A 9,797-nucleotide genomic window follows, 5' to 3' on the forward strand; every position below is an offset into this window, starting at 1 on the left:
TTTCTTCACTCCTCTCAGTCTGGCTCATACCTCAAGGTCTGCATAGGTTGCAGAGGGTGATTTTTAAATTCCTACAGTCTTCTCAGAGTTTAAGCTTTAAGTTAACACGAAAAGATAGATTTGAGCTTCCAACACTGCAAGATACCGCTGTAATATGGCATCAACAGTCATGCCATTTTAATCAACAATGTTCCTATTCAGTGAAGCACATTTCTGATCTTCAGCCAAATCATGCAAGAGAAAATTGCATTCATACTCCCTGGTACTGCTGCTTCTCAGTAATCCATTACTGCATTGAAGCAGGTCAAAAAACCTGTCTCAAAGACACTTCTGCTATCAGATCTTCAGAGGAGGGGCAGAAGGGGCAAAAAGCAGCACATCTCCAGCCCACAGTCCCACCAGGGCTCCTTTACTCACAACTAGGGACACTCATGGACCTCAGCAAAAATGGGACAGTGGTGAAACACACTCCCAGAAGGCAAGCCTTCTTGCCTCCCCCAAAAAATGAAGCCAGACCTGCCTAAAGCTGAAAACAAGGCTGTAGAAAACATTATTCTCTGCAAACCGCAGAGAGCCGTGCTCTGCAGAGGGAAAGCTCCCATCTAGCTGCCTGCACAGGCACGTACCTGGGACAGAGAGCAGAAATCACAATTTGGCATCTCAGACAGGGACACAAGAACCCCCTTCCCTGCCTGCTACTGATATTCAGCACGATACCGAGATGATGAAGAGTCAGGCAATGTCCGAGATTCTGATTCATCTCTGATAATCAGAAAGTAGCTTTACCTGCACCCTGGGACCAGCAAGCAGCCAGCTCCTTCAGCACCTAGACATTTTGTTGGCAGTGAAAAGCTTCATAATCTTAAGCCTTTACTTCCAATTCAAATACTTCATTTACAAACAGCAAATAATATTTAAGTGCTGTTAGTACTGGGCAGATAAACATCTAGTATCTTTGGAAGAGAGGCAATCCACAATCTGAAGGAAATGCAGCATGGCTTCTTCTGCCTTTTTATTTATTTTATACTTAATGCATTATTATCATCCTACAATATGTGTACTATTTTGGTTCAGTAATTAGGTTTCTTCTCACAGTTGCATCCAGGAAGACAATCTCTTCTGGAAGTTGTCTTTTCTGTCGGTGAATAATTAAAGGAGTATTTTTGGCAGGACATTTTTCTCTCTTCCATCATCTTGGGTTTTGGTTTGGTTTGGTTCTTTTATGCCTAAGCTCTTGTTTCCAGCTTTTGTATCCACCTGTGTTTGCACTGTGCTTAGTCAACACCAAAGCCCAGACATCACATATTTGCAGTCTTGGCAAGTTTTATGAGTCCTGACAACTGTGTAGCTGAATTTCTCACTAATCTTTCAGCAGGACCATAACCCTCAGAACCTCTAAAAGAACTTTTACCCCTAAATTCTTGTGTGCCATGCGCCCATCGACTGAATAGCACTCCACAAAGCACTGTTAAATCTTTCAATTTCCAGGAAGTACATGCAAATTTTATGCCACATTTGAGAAAAGAAAATCAGCTCAGTAGTAGAGACAAAACAGAGAATTGGTCAGATGACAGGAGTGATTTAAGGTTACAGCAGATCACTAACTGCACTCAAGTCAAAATCTCAATGAAAGCAAAGATAAATCTCTTTTTGGACTTATTAGCAAGTGTGTCACCAAAACAAGAGTTCTCAAACCAAATCCCTAAACCTCAAAAGTGTTTTGGGAAAATGTATTTCCCCCCCCCCCCTCAATGTTGCTTCTTTACTTACAGTTGTGTCTCATTTTTTTAGCTTTCCCCCCTACCACAGGATCACAACCCTAAGAGATGCCAATACCCTGACACAGATTTCCCCAAGAGCTTTGGCATTAGCACCAAATGCCACAATGCCAGTAAAGTCATGAGAGTCAGCAGAACCGATAAGCAGTGGAGATCCCTTAAATTACCTTTTCCTGGCACCCTGAACTGCCTCTCCACACAGAGAATGAACTGGGGCGACAGCTGGGGTCGACAGGTGGCGACTATTCCTGCAACTCCATCCCGACTCTTGCTTGATTTCTGCCTTTGGCTTCCCGAGGGCAGGCAGATGTTCGGCCACTGCCAGGGAAGCAGAGCTTCCTCACGCGTAATGGTGACCTGGGAAGAGAAGCACCACAACCCTCAATGCCCACCCTTCATCCTTGTCTCCCTGAGCGACGGACCTCCCCTCCCACGGCATTCCTGCGAGCAGTCCTGTCCCATTCCCTGCCCGCTGCAGACCACCCACCTGCAATTAGCAAGGGCGGGCACCAAATTAACTCCTCCTGGAGCCTTGCACAAGTGCTTCCACTTCAAGAAGCACAAGAAGAAGCGGGAGGGCAAGACGGGTTCCCGCCGAGCCCCCCTCGTCCAAATGCCTGCCGCTGGAGAACGCCCAGCTCAGCCGCTTGCCCTGCGCCTGGCACACTCAGCTCCCAGGACTGCCGGAGCCCTCGGCACTGCAGGTGCCTAGAGGAAACTCCTGGCCCCAGGAGAAGGCCCCACCTTCTTCTCCCATGGGTCAGCACAGCTGGGGAGGGCTGCCAGTCTCCTCCCTTCAGGCGGTGCTGCCTCGGAGGATCGCTCCCCTCGGCTGCCACTGTGCCCTGCTTTGGGGCCCGCCCTTCCCTGAGGCGATGTTTCCTCCGATTGGCTGCATGAGATCACTCCTCCCATCCAGTGATGGGTCAGGCGGCTCATCAGTCATCTCTGCTTTGCTCTTGCCAGCTGTGATTGGTGGAGCGGGCATGCCCCGCCTCCAACCAACACCCCCCCCCCCACACACACCCGGCAGGGAGCCCGGCTTTTTCCCCTCTTGCCACCTCTCCTGCAGGCCTCGAAGCTTGACTGGTGGGTTACCTATCGATCACATGCCTTGCCCCCGCCTCCTCAAATGCGATTGGCTGTCCTGGGCCCACTGACTCCCCAGGGACTGCTGGGTGGAGGTTGCCAGGCAACGAACTCCACCTTTAGGGCTGAGAGCCTCAGCATGGAGCTGTGGGCCCTGAGGAAAGGCTGGGGGTCATCAAAGGCGGGTTTGGACCCGAAAACCGAGGATTTCGGCCCGAAACAGGAGGCTCTGGGCACTACAAAGGATAGGCGCGATGCTACAGCTGACGCTGGGGACCCTGCGAAGGAGGGGAACCTCTTGGTTCCTCTGCCCTTTGCCCCAGGGTGCCGTGTATGGGGCAGGACTCTGGACTCGGGGAGAGGGAAACTTCCCCTGGGTCACGGGCAAGGCTGTGCCAGCCCAGAGCACGCAGGAGGTTGCCACCTCTGAAGACCGGGACGAAGGAAGACTGGCCAGCTTGGCCCTTGCCGGTGCCCCCGCCACAGCAGGAGCCCCCCTCAGCCTGCTGTTCAACCCAGAAAGGGGCTCCGTTCCCGCTTACATCCTCACCTTTACCAAGGAACACCTTTAGGAAGGACTGGGCAAGGCGGAAGCACGTGCTTCCTTTGAGCGAACTTTGCAGAGCGTTCCGTTTGGGTCACGCGCGTGTGGTGGGACCCGCGGGACAGGGGGCTGAGGCTCACGTGGGCTCGCAGCCGGGCCAGCGTGCACAGCAGCCCAAGGGACAAAACCACGTCTCTGCTGGTGGCCTCCCTGTGTGGAGCTGCCCCTGCCCCCTGCAGATGTGCGGAGGCTCGCTGGGGGTGAGGAACAGCACCAGTGGGGCCTGGGTTAACGGGCAGGGGTCCGATGGGCCAGCCAGATGCTACTCTCCGTCCCTCTGCTCGGCCCCTGTGCCGCTGCTGACCCTTTAAGGTCCCCCCGCCATTCCCCACTCGTCCCCCAGTGCCCCCCTTCCGCCCCCTGCCCACACACCTGTAACCTCCTGTGACCCCCTCGGTTCCCCCCAGTGCCCCCTACTCCCCCCAGTGTGTCACTGGGCAGTGCTGTGGGGGGTCCCAGCGTGATGGGACACCGGGAGGGCGAAGCCTGCTGTGGCGATACGGTCGGGGCTCTCACCCTTCCGATTCTCCCCCGCCATCCCCCTGGGGGGCAGGGAGCAAGCGGCTGTGTGGTGCTCAGCCACCGGCCAGGCTTAAACCACCACAACCTGTGAGCAAAAGAGTTACCTACCCACGGACGGACGGACGGGGAGAGTGCTCATCCTTCCTCCTCCCTCAGGGTGCAGGCATCCCCTGTATCACACCGGGGCGCACAAAAGCCTCAGCAGTCCGGCTGCTGTTGGAGCCCCTTCCAAAGCTTTTTGGGGCGAGCTGACGCATTCCTACCGCCCAGCACGGCGGTTGGGTTTATACCGTTGCCATGAGCGAGGGGATTCTGCAGAAACTGCCCGGCACTCGCTGTGCAAGGGTGATGGCCGCAGGGAGCAGCAAGCTGCAGGTGACGGTGGCTGCATACGGACCTTCAGCCCTTCCTGGCCACCGTGTCTGCCTACATCTTGCCCTCGCTCGGAGCTCATGGGGCTGCTCCTCCGAGGTAGCCCAAACGCACCAGGACGTGGTCCTGGGCAACCTGCTCTAAGGGAGCCTGCTTGAGCAGAGGGCTTGGACGACCTCCACAGCTCCCTTCCAACCTCCACCCTCCTGTGCAACTCTGTGCCTTGCTTTCACTCCTAAAGCACCTGAACCCAGCCCTCATGCGCGCCGGCAAGGATGCTGGGACAAGGCACAATCCCAAACTCCTCCCCGAGGGGTCATCCTCAAACAGCAGCTGCCCGCTCCAGAACAGCCGATGGCGGACACAGTCAGAAGAGAGAAAAACCGTTTTATTGAGAACATTAACTGCGGTGGGGGGCGGGCCCAGGGCTCACAGGGGTTCAGCCAGTAACAGGAAAACGGCACCTACAAGGACAGAGTCAGAGAGCGCTGCTGAATGCACAGCGCCAGGAAGAGGCAGGGTTTGGTTGCCCTCTCTCTGGGGAACACCGTTGACGAGGAATTGCTCATAGCCCAGAAAAGAGCGAGCTACGGCTGGCATTGCCGAGGGGAGGGCTCTGGCGCCTTATCCCCACGGGGAATGCCCTTAGAGAGCTGTGCGCGCGCAGAGATGCACAGGGCCCCTGTGCCACGCAGCAGGGCTCGATGGGGAGCCCCTGGGGAGCGGCCACGGGGTTCTTGCCAGACCCTGCGCAGCACCATCCTTCGCCGTGCCTTGCCAGCGGGTTGGCCTGACTTAGAGCAGTGCTGAGAGTTGGATGGGCAGCAGAGCCTGGTACACACCTGGGCTTCTTGACCTGCCGGACCTTCCTGCATCTTTTCCGTTTGCGATCCCCCAATCTGTTTTCTCTCTTCCTCCTCTTTTTTTCTGCACAGCTTTCATCTCCCCAGGCCTGTTTCCTCCTTCGGTTCCTTCTCTTTTCCTTGTCCCGAGGAGAGCCTGCAAACCTTTCCATCCCACAGTGTGCTTAGATAGGTAAGGCCACGATCCAGCGGAGACAGTTCTGATTTTAACCCAAAGTGACTCGTTTTACCTTCTTTCCTCTGAAAGGCTGCCCAGTTGTTGCGGGCGTAGCAGGGGCTCTGCCGTGCTCTCGAGGGTGGCTGGAGGCAAAGCTGGAGGTGCCTAAACCAGAATTGTTGGAGTTCAGGGGTGGCAAGGGACGGCCTGGAGTAGTAAGGGACTGCTTGCCAAATTACCACCTTAGCTCTCTGGGGAAGATGCTGCTTTGCATCATGCATCCACATTTTGCACAGTCCACCTGCCCCAAAACAGACTTGATGAAACTGTGATGAAGTAGGATCCGAGCAAAAGCCCTCTCAAGTTGACAGCTACTCCCCGCTGTCTTTTTGTAGGTATTTGGTTGGATTAAGCACATGCTTAATGCATTTGAGAAAGGACCTTTCCAGTTTTCCATACAACGTATGATTCCGTGGGGGAGGAGGAGGAACCCCAAACACACAAGCCATCGGCTGGCCGGAGGAGGCCCAGCAGCTACTTGGCCTCCTCAGAAACTACCCTCCTACCCGAGAGACACTGTCACGGTGCTTGTGGAGCAGAGCTGACATACCTCTGTCGTTTTGGACTCCGCCACCATGTCTCCCCCAGCTCCTTTGAGGACACCCAGAGAGGGGGATGCATGCAGAATGGCTTCTGCCTGGTGGCCCTGGTCTCCTCTGCCTGCAGGGCCACTTTGCTCTTCCAAAGGCAGGTCTAGAAAGCAAAACCATGTGCAGCAGTGACGCCTTGGAAGTAGCACACCCAAAGCAAAACCCACCCCAAGCCCTACACCGGTTTTCTTCTTGACGTTGAGGTTTCTGGTATCCCGAGCCCCAGCCTGGGACAGCCCTCAGTTCCTCCTCATACCTGTGGCTCCGTCCGTGGGGGCTGGCGACTCCCCAGCTGATGGACAGGAGCGGCCAGCCACCTCCTCCCCAACAATGTCGCCGCAATTTTCAATCATAAACAGCGCCAGCGTGTTCACCTGCACACATCAAACCCTTGCTCTCAACCCAGCTGCCTGAAGTTGTCCCAAGCAGCCTTTCCCACTCCCGACCCTTGCCTCTGCACAGATGGCTGTGGCTGCGGGGCTGCCTTTGCAGGCAGCCACCCCACCGGCATTTGCTCAAGGGAGGAGGCAGCCAGGGACCTCTGAGCAGCCAAGCTCGGATAGGCCGGCAAGGCTGCAGCCGGCTTGCCAACACAGCGCACCTTCTCGGTCACCTCCAGCATGGCCTGGAGCGGGAGCAGGTCCTCATCGGGTGGGCTCAGCAGGTTTGGCCCAAGGCAGATGGCCAGGTTGCTGCAGCTCATCCTGCTGGTGGCTGCGTTGCGGCCGATGTGCTGGAGGAGGGACAGCAGCCGCTTGAGGAGGAAGAGGTTGGCTGCAGGCAACTTCTCGGCCACCCTGAGGAAACAGGGACACTAGGTTGACAAAGCAGATTTTGCCCAGGCCTGTTGTCCAAGGCAGGGGGGAGCCAGCGGCTGAGTTGCCCAGCTTTCCAGGTGCTCTCAGCCAGCGGCCAGGGCTCCTGCTCAACAGGCAGGCTGCTGCCCGCACTTACGCTTTCAGCTCGGAGACCTTCTCCTCCTTGCTGGTCCTCTCCATGGCTGCCATCCAGTCCTCGTAGAGGTGGGTCACCAGCAGCTTGTCGGGGATGCTTCGGAGGAAGTCCTGCAATGCCAAGGGCTCTGGGTGAGCCTTTGAAGTTTCCAGGCCGGCCAGGAGCTCCTCCAGCCGCAGGTCAGAAGCGCTCACCTTCAAGACGGCGGCCAGCAGGAGTGCAGGCTGGTTGCCCAGGTCGACATCGGCGTCGCGGTCCAGGGCCTCCCGCAGCTCCCGAAGTTCCGTCCCGCTGGCAGCTTTGCGGAATATCCCCTCCGTCGACGGTCCTTCCCGGCGCAGGACAGCCAGCAGCTCCTGCAGGAGAGGCAGGAGGACAGTTGCTTGGCCGAGGAGCTGCCTTCCGACAGCGGTGGCCAGAGCACTGCCCCAGAGCGGGCTCCTTGCTGGGGGTGAAGAGCCCAAGCCGCCATCCCCGGAGCTCCTGGGGACACCCGTGTCCCCTGTGGAGCAGCCGGAGGGAGGGCTCCTACCGCCTCTAGGGAGCATCTGGAGGGCTGGGGACCCCCCCGGCCAGGCTGGCTTACCTGGATGGGCCGGGGCAGGGAGCCGTCCTCCCCGCAGAGGGCTGCCAGGGGCTGGCCAAAGAGCGCCCTGCTGCAGCCAGAGCCCACCTGCCCTGGCACCTGGGCAGCGGCCGGGGTCCTCCGATGAGCAAAGGGCCAGGGCAGCCCCCTCCTCTTCCTCCTCCTGCTGCTGCTCCCTCCTGCTGCAAAGGAAAGCCGAGCAAGAGCCCGTCAACGGAGACCGCCGGGCCAGCGCTCCCGGGGCCTGCCCTGCCCGCAGCGTGGTGCTGAGCGGTGCAGCAGGACGGGCAGGGAGCCAGCAGCTGGACCTCCGAGCTCCGGCTCAGCAGCTCCAGTTGGGAGGCTCCTGAGAGCCGGCACGCCACCAGGAGAGGAGAGCCTGGCCCAGCCCTCGCCCTGTCCTCCTCCAAGCTGTGGGCAGCAGCAGAGGCTCCGTGTCCCCGCAGAACCACGTCCAGCGGCCGCTGCCCAGCGGGTGTCCGTCCTTCCTTCCTCCTGGAGGTGACATCCTGCCTCGGGCTGCCCAACCTGCATGGCGACACTCGAGGGACAAGTGAGCACAGCTCCAGCGCTTGCAGGAGCTTACCGTTCTTCCCGAAACTCACCCGGTGCGTGGCAAAGTCCCCCTCCGCTGCTCGGCGGGACCGTCGGAGGCCCTTGCTTGGGACCAGCCTGCAAGAACCAGGCTGCGCTCAGAGAGCAGCCCCGCGGCGCAAAGGGCCGCCGGCGAGCTGCCAGCCGGCACCGGCAGCCTGAGCGTGGCAGAGCCGGGACCCTCTGCCCTCGCGGGCTCTCTGCCCCGCGGGGCAGGTTTCCCCCCAGCACCGCCGGCCAGGATGTGCCGGCATTCCCGGCGGCTCCCCAACCCTCTCCGCTCCCCGAGCGGCACCACCCTTCCCTCCATCCCTCACCCCACTGGCCGCACGTGCCGGCACAGCCAGAGGCGGGCGAAAGGCAGCCCTTCTCACCTCGGCCTGGCCCTCCATCAGCCTCTCCAGGCTCCCGGCGCTTAATGTCCTCCACTGGGCAAGAGAGAAGGAGCGGAGGCAGGTGAGCAGCGATGCCTCTGCCGCTCGCTCGGCGGGAGGACCAGGGCTCGGGGGCAGAGCCCAGACCGGGCAGGCACTCACGGCGTGGCGGCGGCCCAGCTCCTTCTCCAGGAGCCTGATGGATGGGACAGGCGTCACCCGGGCTCTCTTGGCTCCTTCTGGTGTCCTGTGCACCGGGAAGGGACAGGGAGAGAGCTGGCTGAGCCCCAAGCCGCCTCTTCTCCCTCCTGCGGCAGCTCTGCCCGAGCGAGAGCTGCCGGCAGCCACGGGGGCACCTCTCCCCAGCTGAGGAGCTGCGTTCCCCCGTCCGGCTGCACTTGCAGCATCCCCGCGGCTTACCCCAGCAGCGTGCCCACCCACAGCTCCTTCAGCGCCCGGGAGCTGCAGAAAGAGAGGAGAACCAGCGTCAGGCCCCGCTGCCCCCCAGCCCGTGGGCAGAGGCGGGCGCCTGCGCAGCCCTGCCCCGTGGGGAAGGACGCCGGAGCGGGACGAAGCCCCGTGGGGCAGGACAGAGGCGCTGCCCGAGCCCTGGCTCCCCGTGTCCTGCCAGAGCAGCTGCTTTCGCCCTCCCCTTCTGGGGACCCAAAGGGGATGCGGGACCTGCCCATGCCCCCATCCCTCCCTGCCGGCGTGCTGCTCGATCCCTGCCCAGGCTCTGCACGCAGGGCAGAGGCCGTTCTCACGATGGTGCGGGTGTGCTTGGGAACGTCTCCCGCCTGGCCGTGGCACTCACCCGAAAGTGGCGACGCAGGAGCCGCTGGGCCAGACGAGGAGGATGGAGGTCCTGTCCTCATCGCCGCCTTCCTCCTCTTCCTCGTCCCCCGCCGCCTCCTTTCCGCCGCTCAGCACCCACAGCTGGTCCAGGGCCAGGCGGAGCTGTGGGCGCAGGCTGGTGCCGCGTCTGCAGAGAGCAGAGAGGAGAGGCAGGCGGTGAGCTGGGGGTGTCCTCCTCGGGGTCCCCCCGGGCCGAGCCCTGTCCCCCACCTGCCCTTGGGACAGACATCGATGGGCGCATCCAGCACCAAGGGGCCGGGGCCTGGGGCTGGGGCCGGGGTGTCCCGGGGCTGGGGCCAGGGCCAGGGCTGGGGGAAAGGCAGCTGGGCTCTGAGGGTCTTACTGCAACTTGGCGATCACCAGTTCCTCCTGGAGGAGGAGAAGGCGTCTCTCGCTCCT

The 9,797-nt window shown here is 59.9% G+C and overlaps 1 protein-coding gene across 1 annotated transcript; it reads right to left on the reverse strand.

Moving 5' to 3' along the window:
* Positions 1-5,739: 5,739 nt before the first annotated feature.
* On the reverse strand, positions 5,740-9,418 carry LOC142027789 (T-cell activation Rho GTPase-activating protein-like). The gene is made up of 3 exons (XM_075021998.1): positions 9,358-9,418; positions 6,990-7,434; positions 5,740-6,832 (listed from the first exon to the last, which is right to left on the reverse strand). The coding sequence occupies exons 1-3, from the start codon at positions 9,416-9,418 to the stop codon at positions 6,433-6,435; spliced, it is 906 nt and encodes a 301-aa protein (XP_074878099.1). The 3' UTR covers positions 5,740-6,432.
* Positions 9,419-9,797: the final 379 nt, after the last annotated feature.

This window comes from Buteo buteo, unplaced genomic scaffold (genome assembly GCF_964188355.1).
Source record: "Buteo buteo unplaced genomic scaffold, bButBut1.hap1.1 HAP1_SCAFFOLD_56, whole genome shotgun sequence".
Taxonomy (NCBI): domain Eukaryota; kingdom Metazoa; phylum Chordata; class Aves; order Accipitriformes; family Accipitridae; genus Buteo; species Buteo buteo.

Excerpts from the sequence above, each read along its gene's own strand:
- LOC142027789 (XM_075021998.1), bottom strand. The coding sequence starts at position 9,418 with ATGAGGACAGGACCTCCATCCTCCTCGTCTGGCCCAGCGGCTCCTGCG. Across the intron at positions 7,435-9,357 it reads TCCTGCGTCGCCACTTTCGG|CAAGGAGCCCGCTCTGGGGC; the intron begins GTGAGTGCCACG and ends CTTCACCCCCAG. Across the intron at positions 6,833-6,989 it reads AAGGTCTCCGAGCTGAAAGC|GGTGGCCGAGAAGTTGCCTG; the intron begins GTAAGTGCGGGC and ends CTGTTTCCTCAG.